This window comes from Procambarus clarkii, chromosome 82 (genome assembly GCF_040958095.1).
Source record: "Procambarus clarkii isolate CNS0578487 chromosome 82, FALCON_Pclarkii_2.0, whole genome shotgun sequence".
NCBI lineage: Eukaryota > Metazoa > Arthropoda > Malacostraca > Decapoda > Cambaridae > Procambarus > Procambarus clarkii.
The window spans coordinates 13,190,337-13,214,741 of NC_091231.1; the positions used below are offsets into that span (position 1 = coordinate 13,190,337).

Here is a 24,405-nt window from a genome sequence, read left to right on the forward strand (position 1 = left end):
GTCCCTGATTTTTACCCTACTGCGCCCCCTGTTTCTTTTCCACCTTCGACTCCCTCCCTTCTCCTATTCCCATCCCTCTGCACGCTCGGTGAAACAAAATCCCACTTTCCCATCTCACAGGATTTAGACTATTTTTCTGCAAGCTGTTAATATGGGGAAACAGAAGAGAGTTTTCAGGTCTATTATAATTGGCATTGTTTTCAATCTGACTGTCTGGCTGTCTGTCTGTCTGTCTGACTCTCTCTCTCGCTCTCTCTCTCTCTCTCTCTCTCTCTCTCTCTCTCTCTCTCTCTCTCTCTCTCTCTCTCTCTCTCTCACACACACACACACACTCTCTCTCTCTCTCACTGGTTCTCGGTGAGATGTCGAGATTAACAAGGAAGTAGAAGCGGAGACAGCAGGAAATCTGAGTAGATGGGTAGATAAATGAGTGAATAATTAAGATGGATGAGTAGATGTTCACATGCATGAATGGGTTATCTTTAGAACTGTCTGTAAGTATACATACCCCAAAATCACTGTATAGAAGAATACATATAATGATCCACAGAGATTACGTGCAGGTATAATTCGTCAACAAAAGTCATATGGAGCTAAATTGTTGTCTTCAAATATTTGCCTCAAAGTCAACTTTGCATTCCACAGCAAAGCCAATACGACGTTGCGTACTGATAGGATGCATTCCATTACGTATTATGAGTCAATTTAGCAGTACGCAAATTGGCTAAATTCTAAATTGTCAGTGAAAGTGAAATCCCTGTTTTTGTTGCTATTATATATTCCAATCCGAACTCTTTCACGTAAATCCCCTATTTTACGTTCGGGAACAAATCCATGTAATATGTCAGATCCAGTCCCATATTTTGGATAAAAGTTTCGTTGGGTGTAACAAAAAAAAAAAAGGTGGAAATTCATTCAACAGGTTTGGACAAATTAAATTAGAGGTGTTTGATAGTGTTACACATGTGTATCATGGTGTGTCTGTGGTACACAATCCACATGTGTTGCATGACTTGACTGTGCTGCAGATGTGTTACATAATGAGACTGTGCCACACACATATATGCATGATTTTGTGACTGTGCTACACATGCGTTACATGATGTGACTGTGCTACACATGTGTTTTCATGATGTGATTCTGGTACACACTTGTTGCATGACGAGTGTTTGTACTATATATGTGTTTGGCAACGTGTATTTAGGTCACAGCTTGGGACAGAGAATCGAGATTTGTCCCACAGATGTTCGTGTCTCATGTGTTCTGTCTGTCTGTCTCTCTCTCTCTCTCTCTCTCTCTCTCCGTGTTCCTCTCTTTCTCTGTTTCACAAACACTCCATGCCATTGACCTCAAGTAGGCGTATTGTATCAGGCTCGTCAAAAGCATCAATAGGGACCTGCGTTACCTCGATCTTTTGTTCCCATTACATTCATCCCCATTTTTCATGTCGTTTTTACTAGCCGTTCAATGGAGCCTTTGATACACTGAGACGCGAAGCTCTTGGGTTCGAAACCATTAGAGTAAGCGCTGAAGGAAAACCAGAAAATGTGTATTTGGCTTATTTGTTTGAGCTAAAATTAAGTGGTTTATTATGTGATTCATGGGTTTGTTTCCTTTACTATTCTTTACTGGCTTGACTTTATTAACGTGAATAACTTACAGCTTTCATTGAATGTTTTGTTTATTTGATAGTAATTATTTATTTTCCTATAGTTTGTTGAATTTGTAATTATTAAATGATTAGTTTATATATTTTATCGTCATGAAATTAGGATTTCTTTTGCTAAAAGTATAATGTTCTTAACTGGTAAAACCGAAGAGAGGTTTAGGTTACAAGTGCTTTATAATGTAAAGTTTCAAAGTAACTCTGATGTGGAGGAGGTGAAGGAGAGGATAGATTTAGGCAGAGAGGCAGGTGGAGGCAGGTGGAGGCAGGTGGATTCTGATGAAGGGCAGGTGGTGTGGAGCAGGGAGCAGGTAGAGGGGGATGGTACAGGAGATTGGGAAGACAGGAAAGTAATCTAGCTTAGAGAATTTAAGCTGGCAAAGGTAAACCCTATTTTCTTTGCAGACTTGATGTTGTAGATGCTCTGTAGACTTGATGATGATCCTGCAGACCTGCTACACACATATATGCACATCACTCATGCTTAAGTCACGCTTGTTTTTGCATTCATGCTGATCTTATTACTAAATAATATATATTATTACCAAATGGTAAGTGGTCAGTGTGTAACTGACTAACACAGTACAACTGTGTGTAAAATAAAGCAAATTCTACTTTCTGGACAGACGATAAGATAATTAGAGATTATATGCTTGTGAATGATTTCTTCAAGCATATGTATGCTTTCCAGGCTAGGCAAGAAAAACGCAACGATTGAGAGGATGCATCTTGAGCAGTAGAGGTTACCAAAGTCGACATTTTGTAGGAAATGTTCATAGTAGTCATGTGTTTGCTCGAGGCTGGAAGACAGGCGCTTTAGGCTAGCCCTCACCCAACTTTGCAAGATGAATCATGTTGGGTACTGGAGTGTCATAGAACAGCCGGCGTCGACCCAAGTGAAATGCTCTAAGAAAAACCTGACTTTATAGAGGCTTCCACTTGTGATTTTCACGAAGTCATGTCTAAAATATTTGTTCCTCCCCATTGAGTTGGTCAGCAGTTACAGTGTGGAAAGAAGGGGTGAAGATGGGGCAGAGAGACTCGGGCACGTGTTTCTATGCCCAATATGGTATGTCATGAAGGTGTTAATATAGGTCGCATAATCTAACTCAGTAAGGTAGCATACTTTGAAGCTACAGAAAAGCATAATTTGACGCAACAAAGATTCAGTTATATATATTATTTCATTTATCATAACATGCTAAATGATGTTCAGCAGTTTCTGGTTACATATTCCCAAGAAATAAGAGCTCAATGAGATAAAGAGCCCATAAAGACTTAATATATTATACAATAAGCTACAACTAAAATCATACACAAAGAATACAGAAAACGAAAAAATCCAACAAATTATATCCAGGACTTCATTATGCATTATGAGGAACAAACAGACTGTCAGATCCAGCATGCCAATTACGTAGTAATATAAAGTGACATTCTGCTTCAACCCGTTACAATGAAAGCCAGTCCTTCAGGAATATATTATAGTATGACCTACACTGGCAGTTGTCTTTCTAAAGATTTACGAGAAAGATATTTTTTAAGGCGAGTTTACGCACAAGGTTTACGGGTTCCAATTTTTCGCAGCCTTGGTCCGAAGCTGTAGTCTTGTGTCTCCTGGAGAGGGAGGAGAAAGAGGCAGAGGCAGGAGGAGCGATCTCGTTAGTAGGGGGGAAGGGTGGAGGTAAGAAAGGAGAGAGAGAGAGAGAGAGGGAGAGAGAGAGAGAGAGAGAGAGAGAGAGAGAGAGAGAGAGAGAGAGAGAGAGAGAGAGAGAGAGAGAGAGAGAGAAAGAGAGAGAAAGAGAGAGAGAGAGAGAGAGAGAGAGAGAGAGAGAGAGAGAGAGAGAGAGAGAGAGAGAGAGAGAGAGAGAGAGAGAGAGAGAGAGAGGAGAGGGAGAGGAAATTAAGCATGAAGATAATTTCTTTGTTTACTTCATTCCCTAATGTGTTTACTTTCCTTCTCTCTCTCGCTAATTTTCTTTTTTCTGTACACTAAGATTAATTAGGGATCATTATGAATGGTGTTGATATTCCTAATGAAGCAGCAAGCTAAGAGCTGTCACCCACCATCAGCTCACTTGAACCTTGATCCTAGAAACTCACTTATTTGATGATCTTGATATTTGAATTCATTAGCAATGAATCTAATGAAATGCTTAAAGTAACTATCGAGTAAGGTACAGGAGCCAACTCTATCTTCATATGGCTGGTTGAATTTATTTCACGTGTGTCTATCGTGTTGGGTGTTCGTGTTCCAGAAGCGAGTCAGTGTATGAATGTATAGTCAGTATATCCCTGATGGAGTGATTTTTTTTGGAGAAAAGCATTATCAGCATGAAGTTGGTGATGACTGAGCGTCTTGTGTTGTAGTTGTCAACTTCTGATTCTCCACGAAGTTGGACCAGATGAGAGAACCTTCAGAGACTTGAATTTATACATAACAGTAATTCTACCAAAAGCCCTCTGGTGTTGAAAGCTCTGATTTATTGACCAGTTTAACCGGAACGAGTCCAGACTCGTCCCGGCTGGATTTTCTCCCACGGATCTCCATCGAGTCCAAAATTCTGATATAAGATTGATAGGGCGAACTATCGAAGAGTGTGGTCCATACACAAGAAGATAGCGAACTGGTGCTGCTTCATATAAGGTTTTGCAACCCCTGGGTTGGTTCTCTCTCTCTCTCTCTCTCTCTCTCTCTCTCTCTCTCTCTCTCTCTCTCTCTCTTTCCTCATTCCTTGTGTAAGTGTCGGCTCTGTGTTTGCTGGAAGTCATTAATTATGTAAGAACTTTTTGTTATAAACTCAAATTAAAAAAATATATATAAATATAATTGCATTACAGGTTTCTGTAAAGCTATAATCCTATTAAAAATTCATAATTGAATTGGTATCAGTTGTCGTGCTGTTCCATAAATTTTCCTGACATAAACAAATAAAATGAAGTATTAATTAACATTTGGATTATTGAGAAGCCAGTAAAGTGAACTGAATGGCTGTAGAGGCTTGGGAAATTAGTAATTGTATTCTACCAATAGGGTTTTATTAGACCCGATTGTTCCATCACTCATTTAGAGCTGAGCTGATAGCTGTGTAGGGTGGATTGATCTGAAGGGAGGGAAGGGGGACTTGCATGTATCAATACACACACACACACACACGTTGAGAGACACATAATGTCAGATAGATACACTGCTCGAGATACACAATGACAAACACATACTGAGTGGCATACACTGAGAGGCACACACTGAGTGGCATACACTGAGAGACACACACACACACACTGACAGACATATACTATTTGGTCTGAACAACCCACATGAAATGATAGATTTTGTTGACTTTTTATTGAATAACAAAAAAAAAATTATTGAATTGTTTGATTTTGATAAATTTTTTGATAAATTGAATTTATTGACTTTTGTATTATTGAATTCAGCCAAATGGGAAGGTTTTTTTTAAGGCAACATAAATATAAGACCTAACCTCTGCTAGCAATCCTAGGCCTAATTCACGCTCTCTGAGGCCTAATATAGTACATATATTTACTATTCTAAGCCTAGGAATATTTAAGTTTCGTATTTAGCTTTATTTTCTCTGGGAAATGCAAAATTAAAAGTACAAAAATTTATTATTTTTGTGATCCATCACTATATTAGCACTTCCGGCCAAAAATTTAGAGTACTGTCATTTTAGGAAGACGGGTTGCAGTGAAAAATTCACCTTGGCGACCAGTTAATAATTAGTGATTCAAAGTTTAATTATTCAGGTAAAATTGATATCTCATGTAAACACCCGTGTGTCCCATCTCAGATCAGGAAGTCATCAGTGAACACCTGATGAACACATCACTATATTTTCATTGTAAACATCATCAACATTATCATCGTCACTATCATTATCATCATCAAGGCTATCACTGTGATCCAGCGGCTGACAACACAATATTACCGGATTCTAAACTCTGATTTCCCATCACTTCCAGAGTCCTGGAAAGCTAAGACACGTTGCTGGATTCTTGCAATTTGGTTGATGGCTGTCACCCGAGAAGGCTTCGACCCCCTGGCCAATACCCAATCGTCCAGGAGGATTGTCCTTCCCAATCTTTGGGTATTGCTTGTAGCGTTCCCCATTGGGCCTCCTGGCGCTCTAGAGACGACCTTTTCATCTTACTGATGGATGGATCTCGATATATTCTCCCTCTCTCTCTCTGTCTTTCTCTCTTTCTCTCTCTCTCTCTCTCTCTCTCTCTCTCTCTCTCTCTCTCTCTCTCTCTCTTCCTCTCTCTCTCTCTCTCTCTTTAACTTTCCATGATCTTCTCCCCCACCTTGAGCTGCCGGGGGTTGTTGGCTCAGTCTCCTCTTTGTAAACAAATACTTCAGACAGCTGTTTGTACTTTTCAACTTTGTTTCTAGTCACAAGTCTTTTTTTTTGTATTGAAGAAACCCGAGCTTCTCTGTCTTTCTGTATCTGTCTATGACTGTCATTGTGTGTATGTGTCTGTCTTTTAGTGTGCCTCTGTTTTTATTTGTTTGTCTGTTTTTCCGTCTCATTCTCTACAGTTTGTTGTCTCTCTATCTCGGTCTGTCTGCATCTGTTTCTCGTGTTTCTGTTTCTGGTCTTGTTTCTTTCGGTTTCTCTGTTTCTGTCTGTCTCTCTCTGTCTCTGATTTGGTCTATCTGGTTCTGTTTCTCTCTGTCTCTCTCTGTCTCTGATTTGGTCTATCTGGTTCTGTTTCTGTCTCTGCCTTTCTGAATTCCTGCTTTGAATATGTTACTATCACTGCGTTTCTTTATCGTTTTATTTCGGTCTGATCGTTTTTGTCTGTTTCTCTTTGTATCTGTCTTTGTTTTTCTATTTATCTGTATGTTTATCCCTATTTCGGTCTTTGGCTCTGTCTCGCTGTCTCCCTGGCTCGCTCGGAACGTCTTGGAGAGTGTCTGTCAATGTCTTTTCTGTTTTTGTGACATATGTGTCTTCAGGTGTAGACGCCTTCGGACACCTGTTAGCATTCTAAGAAGTGCTTTCCATTCCTATAGCTCAGGGGAAGCCTTACCCAACTAGTTTCCCTCCCTGGAACACGACCCCTTATCGGTTTTACTGCCAGATCACCAGTTACTGTCGAGTGAACAGGGTATGACAGTTATGGATTGGTTCAAAGTCAATATCCCGCTCTGGTTTTGTAATGGGGCGTGTGTTTGTGTGTGTGTGTGTGTGTGTGTGTGTGTGTGTGTGTGTGTGTGTGTGTGCTAGGCCAACTGCTTACAATCCACAGGGCGCAGCCCCTGAAACTCTCTCTCTCTCAAGTTCCTGTTTACTGTTAGGTGAACAGCACGTGAGGTGAAAGGAAATACTGCCAATTAGTCTCTGCTGTGGTCGGAATTCGAATCCCTGTCTTATGGGATATATATCGAGGTCGTCTACAGTTTGACCACGGAATCCCCATCTCTGTCTGTCTGTCTCTCTCTCTCTCTCTCTGTATCCATATGTCTGTCCTATACACGCCTAGAACTCGTTCCAGATAGGCATCAATTTTTTTTTTGCTCCTTGAAATACAAAGTAAGATTCGTAGATTGTTATGTATTCCCGAGAATAGTACACAATGTGTTTAAGATATTGTACGAACAAATATTTGTTTTTAATTTTTATTTGGAGAGGGTCGAGCTGATAGTGAGCAGGGAGCAAGTGTCAGTGTGAGACTGTCACATACTTTACTCTTTTGAAAGAGGCCAAGTTCAACCAGGCGATGTTTGGCACGTACCCCATAGCATTCACGGTGCAAAGTTAGGAGACGCTAGCCCCAAGCGTCTGGCTTCTATCTCCAGACAGATAGGCAAAAAGACATCCTATTTTCAGATGTCAAATTACTTCACTATAATAAAAAAATATTTACTGAATGACACGTTGTACACAATAAAAAAAAGAGATGTAAATGACTTCAAAACAATTGATGTTACAGTTATTTAAAGATACGAAATGCTTATATTTAAAAATATTCAGCAAATATTTTTAGTAATTTTTTGGGTAAAACACAAAGGGTTTGATTTTGAATGCAAATAAGGTCACGTTAGTGAATTTCATGCTGATTTCGGGTCGAAATTAATCTTACCACACGTGCAGAAATTCACTCATTCTCACAAATTCATTCATTAACCTAATTCTTATTCGACTCACATTCACATACACAACGAACGCGCGCGCGCACACACACACACACACACACACACACACACACACACACACACACACACACACACACACACACACACACATAAACACACACACACACACTCATAAACACACACACACACACACACACACACACACACACACACACACACACACACACACACACACACACACACACAAACACACACACACTCATACACACACACACAGTCCACAGGGCCTGACGGCTGAGTGGACAGCGCGCGGTATTCGTAGTCCTAGGGTCCGAGGGTCGATCCCTGGCTTAGGCGGAAACAAATGGGCAAAGTTTCTTTCACCCTGATGCATCTGTTCACTTAGCAGTAAACAGGTATCTTGGAGTTAGACAGCTGCTACTGGCTGCTTTCTGTGTGTATGTGTGGAAACAAAGTTGATTGACAGTTGAGAGGCGGGCCCAAAGAGCCAGAGCTCAACCCTCCACAAGCACAACTAGGTGAGTACAACTTGGTAAGTACACATACACAACATATTTATCATATATAAAATATATAACGTCATATATCTAAAACAGAACCCAAACCTTCACTTCCTATATTCGAGCTCAAACAATTAATAACCAACACACTCTGCCACACAAGCTGGTTTTCCACACAATCCACTCTCACGGCCTAACCAATCGTGCACTCCACCACTCTGGTGTAGCCAATCATGCACTCCACCACCTTGGTCTAACCAATCCCTACCCACCTCGGTGTAGCCAACCGTGTACTCCACCCTAGCCTAACCAAATATGTACTCCTACACTCCGGGTTAACCAATCATTCACTCCCCCACCCCGGCCTAACCAACCCCTCCATGCTGTTGGCGATAATGCGGTCGCGGCAAATAGCTTTTCCCCAGAGAAAGACGAATGTTTTTAATCAGGTGACAGCAGTGAATTACTGTGGGAAGTGGGAGGAGTTCCCCGTTCACCGCACTCCAGGATTTCCACATAATAACCCTGGAATCTCAGACAGCCGAGAGGCTGGTATTAGGTCTGGGGAGGAGATGAGAGATGGAGGGAGAGATGGAGAGAAGGTAGAGGATAAGCGGGAGAATAAGATGGGAAATAGAGAGGCTGTTTGACATTGAAGAAGAGAGAGGGAAAGAAAAAAAGATAATTTTGAAAAATACAAGTTTTGGTTGTGTATTTGATATTTGTGTTTATCTAATGTTCATCATTTGTTATTTCACGTTCTGTGGCTTAGACCACGAAGGAAAAGGTTACAAGAAATCACTGAATCACTTTCGCAATTTATTGACGCGAAAGTGCTCGAGTAATTTCTTGTGTAATGTATTTCTTCATAGTTATACATTGTCACATGATTCATCCCGTGTTAATCTCTTTGTGATTTACACACACACCTACACACACACACAAGTGGCTATGGCTGCTGTGGCTGAGTGGACAGCGCTTTGTACTCGTAATCCCAGGGTCCGGGTTTGATCCCGGGCGATGGCAGAAACATAATGGGCAGAGTTTCATTCACCCTGAGACCCCCCTGTTGCCTATCAGTAAATAGGTACCTGGGTGTTAGACAGCGGTTACGAGCTGCTTCCTGGTGAGTATGTGGAAAAAAATAGTAACAGTTGATTGATTGACAGTTGAGAGACGCAAGCACAACTAGGTGAATACAACTAGGTGAATACACACACACACACAAACACACACACACACACACACACACACACACACACACACACACACACACACACACACACACACCGTACTGTAAACTCATACAGCTCTCTGTATGTTCCTGTCTTATACAAATTAGACTTAAGGTGTTATCTCTGAGAAGTAAGAGCGTCCTTGTACGTAATAACTCTGTTCCTTCACTTGTGCTTGCATGCAAGAGGTAACAGATGCCATCCTGTTGCAATCTTAATGCGTCTCTTTTCCGCTAGAGACGGAGGGCCGCGTTAGGTTATATTCTCTGAGAAATGTATTTATGATTCTATTTAATGTCTTTAAGGTATTAGTGCCTCGCCTCTCATTCGTGGGACGACGAGGCTTGCGTTGCTGTTAATATGTTATGTGAAGATAACCTAGATTCGCTATCCCGGTCGAGTTTCAGCTTCAACGTCCCGTTTTTGTGACTAATATTTAGTTTAATTTAATGACAGTTTTCTCCTTTTTCTACATCATTTTCATTAAATATTGTACATGGCAGTATCTCTAAAAACTTGTAAAGTCATTATATATATATATATATATATATATATATATATATATATATATATATATATATATATATATATATATATATATATATGTTTCATTGAATATGACCGCATATTCTGTATTTATTATTTTCTGGTTTAGGGCTTCTATCCCTCTAACTATTTTTTTAGCATCAGGGCTTAATTGAAATAGGAGTTCTCCAAAACTCATTTTCGTACTTTTAAGGTGAAGAAAAGAAGTGATTTACTATAGAGTGTATTACACTTATTTGTATAATTTGCACGACGTTTCGAACCTCCATGGTTCATTCTCAAGTGAACAGATCTTACAATACTAGTTGATTTTATACCCGCATTAGGTCAGGTGATAATACAATGAAGGTGAAAACATGGGGGGATACATAAGGGATAAACATAGGGGCTGCAGAAGGCTTATTGGCCCATACGAGGCATCTCCTATCTAAACACAAAGATTAATCCAGTGTAATTGGCCTGTTATGTTGGACATTGTCTTCTGTGTTGGCATCGATATGTTCTTGTCTTGTCCTTACTCTCATGGTGGGTAGAGTAAATAGTTCCGTGATTTGGGTGTTCATGGTAGGTCGCTCTATTCTTATGTGAATTGCCTCAAGAATTTGTAATCTTCTGAATGAACCATGGAGGTTCGAAACGTCGTGCAAATTATACAAATAAGTGTAATACACTCTATAGTAAATCACTTCTTTTCTTCACCTTAAAAGTACGAAAATGAGTTTTGGAGAACTCCTATTTCAATTAAGCCCTGATGCTAAGAAAATAGTTAGAGGGATAGAAGCCCTAAACCAGAAAATAATAAATACAGAATATGCGGTCATATTCAATGAAACATGTTTGAAAGAAAACCTGCTGCCAGTATACACCAATATATATATATATATATATATATATATATATATATATATATATATATATATATATATATATATATATATATATATATATGTGTGTGTATATCACGAAAATAAACACGTGATTAAGAATGTGACAATGTCAGACCACGGAGGAAAAATGAAACAGGAAATTTCCTTAAGTACTTTCGTATATTAAATACATCTTCAGAAGGTGAGCTTCTGAAGATGTATTTAATATACGAAAGTACTTAAGGAAATTTCCTGTTTCATTTTTCCTCCGTGGTCTGACATTGTCATATATATATATATATATATATATATATATATATATATATATATATATATATATAATGTCATATTTATATAGCAGTGAGTACCACCTCGGGCTGGAAGAAGGAAACCCTTAGCCTCGGAGAAAAGCACACATAACGCATTAGAGGGGAGTGTTAGGTATCCTCTAATACAGTTTCTATGTATAGTATCTACAGTTTCTCTTTTATCCTACCACCCCCTATTATATATATATATATATATATATATATATATATATATATATATATATATATATATATATATATATATATATATCGAGCGCTTGACCCCATAATAATATTTAAAACAAATAATATCTTAAAGAATTACTTGAATTAATAAAGTTATAATATATTCAACATTTCTCAGAACATGATTCACTTCTCTGAAAAAAATTAATAACAAAGTTTAAACTTTTAAACAAAATATTTGATTAACATAATTCTCGTCAGTTCTGGATTCCAGCACTTCTCAACTGAGTGGCTGTTTAATATATATATATATATATATATATATATATATATATATATATATATATATAACTGAAAACTCACACCCCAGAAGTGACTCGAACCCATACTCCCAGAAGCAACGCATCTGGTATGTACAAGACGCCTTAATCCACTTGACCATCACGACCGGACATAATGAGGTGATAGCCGAGGCTATATGAACCACCCCACCGCCGGCACTCGGATAGTTATCTTGGGCATAGCATTTTACCAAATCACCTCATTCTTTGGGGCACACGTGAGGAACACAAATGCGAACAAGCCTGAATGGTCCCCAGGACATATGCAACTGAAAACTCACACCCCAGAAGTGACTCGAACCCATACTCCCAGAAGCAACGCATCTGGTATGTACAAGACGCCTTAATCCACTTGACCATCACGACCGGACATAATGAGGTGATAGCCGAGGCTATATGAACCACCCCACCGCCGGCACTCGGATAGTTATCTTGGGCATAGCATTTTACCAAATCACCTCATTCTTTGGGGCACACGTGAGGAACACAAATGCGAACAAGCCTGAATGGTCCCCAGGACATATGCAACTGAAAACTCACACCCCAGAAGTGACTCGAACCCATACTCCCAGAAGCAACGCATCTGGTATGTACAAGACGCCTTAATCCACTTGACCATCACGACCGGACATAATGAGGTGATAGCCGAGGCTATATGAACCACCCCACCGCCGGCACTCGGATAGTTATCTTGGGCATAGCATTTTACCAAATCACCTCATTCTTTGGGGCACACGTGAGGAACACAAATGCGAACAAGCCTGAATGGTCCCCAGGACATATGCAACTGAAAACTCACACCCCAGAAGTGACTCTGGGGTGTGAGGGAGTATGGGTTCGAGTCACTTCTGGGGTGTGAGTTTTTCAGTTGCATATGTCCTGGGGACCATTCAGGCTTGTTCGCATATATATATATATATATATATATATATATATATATATATATATATATATATATATATATATATATATATATATATATATATATTTTTTTTTTTTTTTTTTAAGAAATTAATCATTATTAATTGGAGTATATATCAGCAAATATTAATATGTTTTCGAAGGAACACATTCTTCCCTTTCAACCACACAGTAGTAAGGGTAAGCTCCAGAAGACTTTAAAGCTTAAACAACACAAGCTTTAAAGCTTAAACAACACAAGCTTTAAAGCTTAAACAACACAAGCTTTAAAGCTTAGCTTGGAAGAGTGCCGCTGGCACTAAACAACATTGCCAATTAGGCTCCGATGTACAGGAACCACCAGCCAATCATTACAGAGGTCTGTGAATTACCAGAGGATCATGTTAGCAACAACAATAGTTTACTGATCAGCTTGTAAATATACTCAAGGTTGCAGTGTGTATATACTTCCCCGAGTGTGGATTACCATATCTACCCTCGTATCTTAGTGTACTGGTAATGGTAAGTGTAGGAGTTTCTATTACAGCATTTTAGAGATTGTATTTGTCGTTCCGGGTTCACAAGTTCACTGAACGACGTGGACGAGTCTGCACGCCATGGCGTCCTCCTGCTCAAACCGGCTCCCATTTCAGTGTCCCTCTCTCAAACTATTTATCTATGTAAAATATTTTTTTTCACAAACGACCACTGATCCTGAGGTCAGCTGATGTGGTTAGCTAGAGCCTCAAATGAGGCAAAGTTATGAGTTATCAGAAACTGAGGAAACCACCTCAGTTTCTACAAATTACGTCGCCACAACTGGCGGTGTTCGAATTATGCTTCATTCAATTCCGGTGTTCGGATACGTATCTCACCTAGTGCTAATACAGAACCCAACGTAATCAAAACACCTAGCCTAAAGGAAGCTAGACCTATTAATACAATTCTAATATACAATAACATTATTTTACATATGTTGAAATTCTGATTTTGAATACACTCAAAGTTGAGAGAGTTGACTGCCCCTTCTGACCACCTGGAGCTCAGAGAAGCATAGCCTGAGGATGAGTTGATTTATTTGCATACTGTAGGAACGACTGCTGGAGGAATCCGCTTCTATGCATTATTCTGAGAACGAGTTTTTCGTTCATTTCAGTCTGTTAAAACTGATCTTGATGTTAGAAAATACCACTGAAAGAGCCTTTAGTACACCGGGACAGGGTTTAGGACCTCAGTGACCTTGTTAGTTCTCGGTGATTGGTTTGTGTTTGGGTTAAAAGCCTATCCACCTAAGTAGTGCAATTAAGGGTTTTCAACCAAGGGAGGGTAGTTAAGGCTTACCAACTGAGGGAAGTTTACTAAAGCTTACCAACTGAGGGAGTTTTATTAAGGTTTACTTACTGAGGGAGTTTTATTAAGGCTTACCAACTGAGAGAGTTTTATTAAGGCTTACCAACTGAGAGAGTTTTATTAAGGCTTAACAACTGAGGGAGTTTTATTAAGGTTTACTTACTGAGGGAGTTTTATTAAGGCTTACCAACTGAGAGAGTTTTATTATGGCTTAACAACTGAGGGAGTTTTATTAAGGCTTACCAACTGAGGGAGTTTTATTAAGGCTTACCAACTGAGGAAAGTTTACTAAGGCTTACTAACTGAGGTAGTTTTATTAAGGCCAATGAACCGAGTGAGGGTTATGAACGCCTATCAACCTAGAGAGGGTTGTTAGGGTTTATCAACCGAAGGAGGGTTATTATGGCCAATCAGCCAACACATCACACTTTAGTACAGAACATAGTGAAGGACTAATGTAAACTTTCTGTATACGTACACCAAAAAATGAAAGTGAAGTAAAGCTCTAGTTATATATATATTATATATATATATATATATATATATATATATATATATATATATATATATATATATATATATATATATATATATATATATATATATATATATATATATATATATTAGTATATTTTGGTAGCAGTCTTTCCTGTAGACATATATTATTAAATATGACCGAAAAAGTAAGATTAATAATTCTAACACGAATTTTCTCAATCTTTCGTACATTACGCTTCACTGTTGGAGGTAAATCAAAAATCACTTCTCCAAAATTCATTTTTATTTCTAGTCTGACGCGACACGGGCGCGTTTCGTAAAACTTATTACATTTTCAAAGACTTCACAAATACACAACTGATTAGAACTAACGTATCTCTGCTATTATATCTACATTTGATATCTATATCTTTTAATACCCTATTAATATCCCCTAATGCCACATCATTATATGCCACATCATCCCTCCCACCTCACTCAAATGTAGATATAATAGCAGAGATACGTTAGTTCTAATCAGTTGTGTATTTGTGAAGTCTTTGAAAATGTAATAAGTTTTACGAAACGCGCCCGTGTCGCGTCAGACTAGAAATAAAAATGAATTTTGGAGAAGTGATTTTTGATTTACCTCCAAGAGTGAAGCGTAATGTACGAAAGATTGAGAAAATTCGTGTTAGAATTATTAATCTTACTTTTTCGGTCATATTTAATAATATATATATATATATATATATATATATATATATATATATATATATATATATATATATATATATATATATATCCCTTGCTCGATGTCCTGCTCTGATGTCCCTGAAATACCAGGTTGAGGACGGGCCACGGGGAACAGACAGTAGGAAGGGAAAGTCGTCAATACCGTCACGAAGTGGAGCTAGTGAACCAATACTGTTATGGTCCAATTTTTCACGATCGCAGGTGTAATATAAAATATTCTTTTGATATTATATTCTCAGGAAAACATAATTTTTTTTTCTTTGGCGTCATAGATATTCGTGTTTTTACAGAGAAACGCTGTGAATCAGAGAAAGAAATATTCAAGGCAAATTAGTAAAGCTGAAATCAATTATTAGAATCAGTTATCGTACATAAGAAATTTTTCGATAATTAGAATGCATGCAATTTATTTAAATCTCATTCTTAATTTAGGTTGCATAAAATTCTGTAAATCACATTCTTTGTCTTGTCAAATATATTTGACAATATTCTTGACAATATATTGACAAATATTTATTAAAAATCACTTCAGTCAATCCCACCAAACCAAACACCAACCTCCCATCTTAATAGCACCCTTTCCACCCCAGTCACAATCTTCCACCCACATCACACCCTCCAGCACACCATACCAACTACTCTCAATCTCTCCCTCAGTTTGCATGCTCGTAATTTAACATACAATGGACAGAGGGAGCGGGGAAAACATGTTTATTTTTGATAACATTACAAATCCTGCATGTACCTGAAACGCGAGCTAGGCCTAGGGGCATTTATATATATATATATATATATATATATATATATATATATATATATATATATATATATATATATATATATATATATATATCCTAGGTCCTAGGATATATATATATCCTAGGTCCTAGGATATATATATATCCTAGGTCCTGTCACAACTCCTAGTATACGGAAATTTATGCAAATATTTCGTCAAGGATTGGACCGGAAGGGGGAGAAGCCCCAGAGGAGAGGGAGGGGGACGGGTTGTTGGGTGTTGGGGAAGGAGAAGGGGAGGAGATGATTGGAATTGGAAAGGAGAGAGGGGAGAGGGGAGGGAGATATGAGGGATGGGAGACGCTACAAGATTTCGAATGGAGACAATGTAAGAAATTGACTGTGAAAAGTTTGAAAGTGAAACGCAGGAAGTGAAGAAAGAGGGAGGGAAGGAGGCAGGATAAGAGGGTGCAAAGGAAGGAAGGAAAGAGGTAGTTAAGGAAAGGGAAAGACATAATATATAAACATTTTATATATATATATATAAATATGTATATATATATATATATATATATATATATATATATATATATATATATATATATATATATATATATATATATATATATATCTCAGTTAAATATTTTGATAAAAAATATACACAACTATTTGCTTCATGAAATGGACAATTATTTTGATTCCAGCAAAACACTTTCAAGCAAAGCAAACATTGAGGCAAACGTTTCTAAAATTTCTGTATAAGCACAATAAATTTTTTTTGATGAACATTTATGTCCTAGAAACGACAATGAGGGTTGGTACTGACAAATAACACATACATATTTATATTGAATGTAACGACTCACAAGAAAAAAAATGAACAGGACTCTTGTATATTGAATGTAATAGCTTAAAAAAAATACTGTTTTTGGCAGGACTTGAATGTATTGAATACAAGCACTCATTTAAAAAAAAAAATGCTTTTATGGCAGGACTTTTATATATCGAATAGCTGATATAAAAGTTATATTTTTGGAAGGACTTTCATATATTAAATGTAACAACTCATTTTGAACGACCATTTTATGGTCGAAACTGTAAGGTGGTGCCAATACATTTTGAGTCAAACTTTATTCTTCTAATTTTTGGCAGCCCTGTCAGCGCGTTAATAACGAACAACGCGAAGCCTTGACAGACATTAATAACGAAAGTGAAGAACTGGCAGCTCATTAAAAACGAAAGCCCAGTCTTCCCAGCACGTTAATAGCGAACACACAGCCTTGCCATTTCATTAATAACTAACGCTATGCCTTGCCTTCTCGTTAATATGGAACGCTCATCCTTGCCAGCTTGAAATTAACGAGCGCCCAACCTAACTAGTTCGTTAATGACAAACGCCCATTTTGTCCAGCTTGTTAATATCGAGCGCTCATTCTTACCATAGGTTAGTCATTAATACCCAACGCCCATTCTTGACAGATCGCTAATAACGAACATGCAGTCTTACTAGCTAATTAATAACGAACACCCAGCCATGCCAGCTCATTGGTAACTCACACTAAGCCTTGTCAGGTCATAACGAACACACCTGCCTTATCTGCTCATAACGAAAGCGCAAGCTTGCCATCTCGTTATTTCATAACGTAATTTTTTATCTCCAGATACATTTTTATGCGAGAGATGATTGATTCCGACCAAATTACCTCCACATTCCTCAACTGTTATTGACGCCGCATCGGAAACCCCTTAAAAATTTACTTGAGAATTTAAGACATTCAGTGTGTGTCTGTTTAATTAAAGCCCTCGTGTGTTCCAAAATACTTAATGTCTTTTCTAGATACTGATCTGATTAGATGAGAAGTTGTCTATGATTCATATATATATGAAGGTGAAGGAAAGACCCAATTTATGTTTAACTGCATTAAAAACTAAATTCTCAAGGTACTGTATACATTGTTCTCTTAGAACAATGTATACAGCACCTTGAGAGAGTATGAAGGATGCATCCGGTTTTGAATACTCGTAAACATACATTGGGTCTTTCCTTCACTTTTATTTATACACTACTGCATAGTTGTAAGTTTCTCCTTTCGTATATATATTAAGTATTAGTTGCTAATTGAAAACTAAAATACTTTGAGACAGAGGATAAGTCACAATTAAATGACAGGAATGTGAATAACATGACAGCTATGACGTTTCTTTCTATCCTGGAAGCCTATCAAGCCAAAAATAAGAACGAATAGGAAGGTAGCCACGATAAGGCAATATAGGTGATGAGGTGAGGTATTGAGAGGTGAGGTGAGGTGAGGTGAGGTGAGGTGAGATGTGAGGAGTTAAGGTGAGGTGAGGAGGAAGGTGAGGTTGAATCTTGCACAGCTCCATCTATCCAGTAGTTTCAGGTCATCGCATTAGTTGTCTTATCGTTATATCACACTGTTTACAGTGCCATAACGGTTCCACGAACCTTCATGGTGGTTGGATCACGGTGTGGATAAGGTTAAACTAGGCTAACAAATGAGGTTAAACTAAATGAGATTAGATTTATAAATGAGGTTAAATTAGGCAATATAAAGATATAGGCTTGTAACGTCATTGCTCACTTTGTGTAGGGAGAATTTGCTTTCCGTTTTCAGGGACAAAAAATAAATTAATCTTGACGCTTCCATTGCCAAAGACTCGCCATTCCCCAATAGTTGCAACCCACAATAGTTGCCTAACTTCCAGGTACCTATTTACTGCTAGACGAACAGAGGCATGAGGTGTAAGGAAACGTTGCCCAATTTCTCGTCCAACCTTGATATTCTCGAGTTGAAAAAATGTAGTGGCCTCGTAGCTGCGTTCGTAAGGTAGGGGATTTAGAGTCAAAAACACTCAGATGGCGGATGGCTCCTTGTTTAGTGGGACATAGATTCCAAAGAGTGTCCTGTACTCTCAGAGATTGGATGGCAGAGTGGTAGAGATGGCTCTGTCCTTCGAGGCGTAATCTCTCTCTCTCTCTTTCTCTTTTCGCGCACACACATGCACAAATACACTATCCTGCTGGTTTCTTTTTGTTGAAAATTCTTGTGCAATTAGTACAGTACCTAAAGACATTAAACGTAAACAATATATATATGTTTTTTCATCACATACCTGTATATGAAGAACTTAGATCTCCTGCCAGTTCTCCTAATGTCTATAATGCTGTATATGTGCTTTTTTCTTCAAGGTGTGATATCCCAAATGCGAGAAGCGCGCCGAGACATATTAAACAACGATTTTGTAAACAGTTTCCCTCAATTTGCCACAGCGTACTAAATAAAACGACCTAAACTAAACAGAAAGACCCAAACCCATGTCACTAACCTAACCTAACCTAACCTAACCTAACCTAACCTAATCAACCGATACATAGAAAGAGTAAGAGCCGCTACTATTTCATAGCACAAATCCACAAGGGCCGTGACGAGGATTCGAACCTGCGTCTGAGAGTATCCCAGTATGCTGGTTACCATGAAAGTACCATATTATATTAGTTGAGAGGATTGGTTGTGAATAATCACGGAGTATTGACCAAAGTTTGGTATTGACTTTTCGACCGAGCAGCCCCCGGAGGGTTGTTATGACCCCCACAATAGATTTGTGACCAACTACTAAGTACATTTTAGCCCTAAGCTCAGTCCTGGACTACCAAACGCTAATAATGTATTTACGCAAAGGAGATGGGCACCAGGTCTGTACACTCTCTCAGCTTGCAGCTTGACTCATCATCACAATATTCTATGTTCAGGTGTGAAAATTAAGTTGAATGTGTTCAGTGATCATTGATCAAGAAAATAAGTTCATTGCGAAAAAAATTACTTTCAAAATGTCTTAGTGATCTATAACTTGCATATACATATATATGCTTATATACAAAAGAATAGGGGTGGTAGGAGAAGAATAAATAGTGTTCAGTGAGAATCCACAAGGTCTTCTCTGAATACTCTTTATTTTCTTCTCCGAGGCTATGGGTCCCTACAGTTGCCCCAGAGATGGTACCCTCACAACTTTACATATATATATATATATATATATATATATATATATATATATATATATATATATATATATATATATATATATATATATATATATATGTATATATATATATAGTTTGAAGTGCAAGAAGTTTGTGTGAAACGACAGTTTGGATAGTTTTGATAACTGCGTTTGCGTTCAAGTTTTGCTAATTATGAAAGTTGTGCTAAGAATACCTGCTTTTGTTTGTCTCAACTTTTCGTTAATCACCCCAAGGCTTGTCTCTTGAGAATCCGATGTCTGGCATTTTTCAGAGGGAGTTCTTATACTCGACACCTAAGAACAGATCACTGTGCTTTGATCGCCTGTATAAAGAATTTAAGTCCAAATGGAAGGCCAAGGTCAGGCTGCAGACAGAAGTCATTAACACGGTCAAAGGTGATATATATATTGGTTAAAGTCAGAGGATAGTTATTAACTCCTTTGACCAAATACTATCTTATGAGCGGTTAATATACAATTGCGCTTTTCAAATTAGAGAACGCAGTAGTTTATCAAATTATAACGCCCCCACAAGCCACGCTTCAATATAATTTGTATTCAATAACAGGACCGACAAAAATGGACATATTTTTATGTCCATTTATATATTTGTTATATAAATATATATGTCCAATATATATTTATAAATATAATTTTTCTAACACGCTATGTTATTTTAGGGTTTTAATTAGTTGACACTGAAACTCTCACAAATGAGAGCATCCGAGAGGCAGTGATTAAAGCAAATTAATTACTCATACTTTACATGCTGTATTGGCTAAATAATTATTTTTATTTAGTAGTTTTTCTAGCTTTGATTTTTTTTGCAATGCAAATAATCTAGATTTAAAATTATTTAATAGATCTTCAATATCATGTTCATTGATTTACCAGTATTTGTTGCAGAATATTTCCAGTTTTGTATCACCAAATACGTACATCCAGTCTCGTTCAGAAAGTGGACATGAGAGAGAGAGAGAGAGAGAGAGAGAGAGAGAGAGAGAGAGAGAGAGAGAGAGAGAGAGAGAGAGAGAGACGGAGAGGTTAGTTGCCTCTATAACAGTCAACTTCTCATGTATTACATTGATTGTTATAGAGTTTCCTCGTATATCGTCGCTTTCTTCATGTCTTTGATGTAAATGATGACATATTTTCGGCATGCAAATTTGAAATTTGTTTTATTGCTAACACGAATCTGGAGGCCACGTAGGTCGCAATTTCCAGAGACGCCACAGGGTCAGGAAGGTCAAGGGGTCACGGAGTTAGTGGAGGCCACGAAGCACTCAATGTTCGAAATCCTCTTGCCAATCGCAACGAAAATTCGGTTCCATGCATCAGAGGCTCATCTGCCACTCTCGGTTCCTATCTTTCCTCTTACTTCTCCATCTTTATCTGTCTCTCTGTTCGTCCGTCTGTCTGTTTCTCTCCCTCTCTTGCAGTCCTCTCTTCCTTTGACATTCAGAACACCAATCTAAATACATATAACCACAGAATATCAAATGTCTGGTGCCAACGAGTTTGCTATATATTCTGTGAATGTTGTACCGGCTTACCATGCTTCGATATGCAGGAATCAACACCTGCTCGCACGTTAGCAATAATATGTTGGTTCTATAGGTACTGTTTTTTTCGAAATTGATGCCTAATTATGCATTCAACTAAACACCTTCAACAACATGTGCTGAATCCCAGCCTCTCTGCGAGCGAGAAAACGAGCGATACTGAACTTCCGGTTACTTGGCATTGTAATGACATATCATTCGACCGAAACGGCAATTATGATATGTATCATGTACCACTGTGGCTGTGATGTGTCTAGTGTGTTAGTGAAGAAAGGACTTGTGAGGACAGTCCTGAGGTCACATCATTTGAGGACACTAATTGTGAGGACAATATTCGTAAGGACACTGATTGTGAGGACAATATTCGTAAGGACACAGATTGTGAGGACAATATTCGTAAGGACACTGATTGTGAGGACAATATTCGTAAGGACACTGATTGTGAGGACAATATTCGTAAGGACACTGATTGTGAGGACAATATTCGTAAGGACACTGATTGTGAGGACAATATTCGTATGGACACTGATTGTGAGGACAATATTCGTAAGGACACTGATTGTGAGGACAATATTCGTAAGGACACTGATTGTGAGGACAATATTCGTAAGGACACTGATTGTGAGGACAATACTCGTAAGGACACTGATTGTGAAGACAATATTCGTAAGGCCACTGATTGTGAGGATAATATTCTTAAGGACACTGATTGTGAGGACAAGATTCGTAAGGACACTGATTGTAAGGACAATATTCGTAAGGACACTGATTGTAAGGAAAATATTCGTAAGGACACTACTTATTAGGACAATATTCGTAAGGACACTGATTCTGAAGGCACAAATTACGAGGATAGGACATTTGAGGACATTTCTTGCCAGTGGGCCAATCGTTGTGAGGAGACAAATTGTGAGCATAACATTTATGAGGACAGATCTGGCGAACACACAGGTTGTGAGGACTCATAACACCACTCGTAAGTCCATAACTCATATGGATACCACTTGAGTTGACACCAAAGTGGCATCGGAAAAATATGTTTGCAAATCCATTAAGGAAAATACCGAGACAACTAGATCTCGCAATAAAAAATAAGAAGCATAACAATAACATGACCGAGGTATACAAGATCCTCAAGTAGAAATTAACCGACATATGCATAATTATTTCGGGCATCACAGCAGCAAAATCAATTTTGTCCAAGAGTAGAATATTCATCTTAATCCGTAGGTCCTTATAATCTCAGTTCACCTCTTGCTAGGAGTAAAATCGTAATAATAATAGAATAATAATAGAATGATAATCAGAGCGGAATGAGACTATGATTTAACAACTCCATAAACAGTGCTTTTAGTGACTGGATTAACACTCATTTAGCGCAAGGTTTGATGACCTGCTGTAAACTGCGTAAATTTAATATTAAACAAACTAATATTATATATTATATCCACTATTTACAAAAAAATACTATGTTCTCTTTTCCCGCAATTCTCATTATTGATAAATTTTCTGTAATATTCGTCTGGGTGCGTGTATTCTCATCTGATTATCGAGCACTTGAGTTTATTCAGAAATTCCGCTCATTTGCATTAGTCTCGTATGGCTGTCAACCGGCAATTATGTTTCCGCATCAACTACCCAATATCCCGTCATGAAACGAGCGTCATAAAAACGTAATTCGGCTCTGGCAATTACTATAGAACTTAATCCGATTACAAGCTAGTCTGATTCCCTAGACTTTCCACATATTTCAGTTATTTTTGGGGAAGAGAGTAAGTCTTTACATATGCTTGTCAAACGACTATTTTAAAGTGGTTTAACCTAATAAGAAGCTTGAGAGAGTAGGTAATCAGCCAAATCTATCGTGTCCTATGCTTATCAATCCGTATAAGCGTCTATAATGACGCTTTTACTAATGGCTCGGAAGTTTGGATCCAGTGGTCGATACCGTCTATTTTTTGACGTATTAAGTGCGTGGACAAGGGTTGGAGATCTCGGTGATACCGTTTGGGTTATATTTCTTCCCTGCTAAAGTTGAGGCGATTAGGTAATGCGTGTCGAGGTCAGAGGTCGACTATCGTTTTTTTTTAATTTGTTTTGTAGGAGAGTGATTTATTTTACGTAACATTTTGTCTTCGTTTTATTTTAGTTTCATTTCGTCCACTTGCGCCTCTTTTGTTTTTTTTATTTTCGTTCGCCTTTGTGCACTTTTTTTGGGGGGGTAAATTTATTTTCATGTACTAATCTATTTTTTTTATTTTCAGTTTGTCCAATCGGTTCTTTACTACATTAATTTTAACTTAAACTTTCATTTTGTCCTCCAGACACCATTCTCTAATTTGCCATCATTAAGTTTACTTATTTCTCTTACAACTTATTCCCTCTTTGTCTCTCTCCTTTTCCAGTTCACATCTGTTCGTTTAATCTCTATTATCCCTCATTCCTGTTTCTAGCTCATGTGATTGTCGTTTTACTTATCTCTTTTATTTATTCATTTCCTTTTCCCTTCTGGACATCCCTTCCCTTCGCGACATCTTCACTGTCTCGCTATTCTCCTGTGTGTGTGTGTGTGTGTGTGTGTGTGTGTGTGTGTGTGTGTGTGTGTGTGTGTGTGAGTGTGTGTGTGTGTGTGTGTCTGATCTCGTTCTCGTGGGCGTATTAATTTTACGGATTTTCACTGAATAATTGTATATATTATCAAACGCATAGCCACGTTAAATATATGCAAAATATGAATATTTGGAAAACATATTGTTTTATCAATGTGGTGTATTGTTTGGGCCATATA

The 24,405-nt window shown here is 38.0% G+C and overlaps 1 protein-coding gene across 1 annotated transcript; it reads left to right on the forward strand.

Moving 5' to 3' along the window:
- Positions 1–8,703: 8,703 nt before the first annotated feature.
- LOC138358148 (uncharacterized) lies at positions 8,704–22,423 on the forward strand. Its single transcript, XM_069315650.1, has 2 exons — positions 8,704–8,952; positions 21,875–22,423. The coding sequence occupies exons 1-2, from the start codon at positions 8,704–8,706 to the stop codon at positions 22,421–22,423; spliced, it is 798 nt and encodes a 265-aa protein (XP_069171751.1).
- Positions 22,424–24,405: the final 1,982 nt, after the last annotated feature.

Bases quoted from the DNA above. Each gene is read 5' to 3' on its own strand.
- LOC138358148 (XM_069315650.1), top strand. From the start codon at position 8,704: ATGCGGTCGCGGCAAATAGCTTTTCCCCAGAGAAAGACGAATGTTTTT. The intron at 8,953-21,874 runs GTTTGACATTGA...TGATGTGTCTAG, and splicing joins AGATGGGAAATAGAGAGGCT to TGTGTTAGTGAAGAAAGGAC.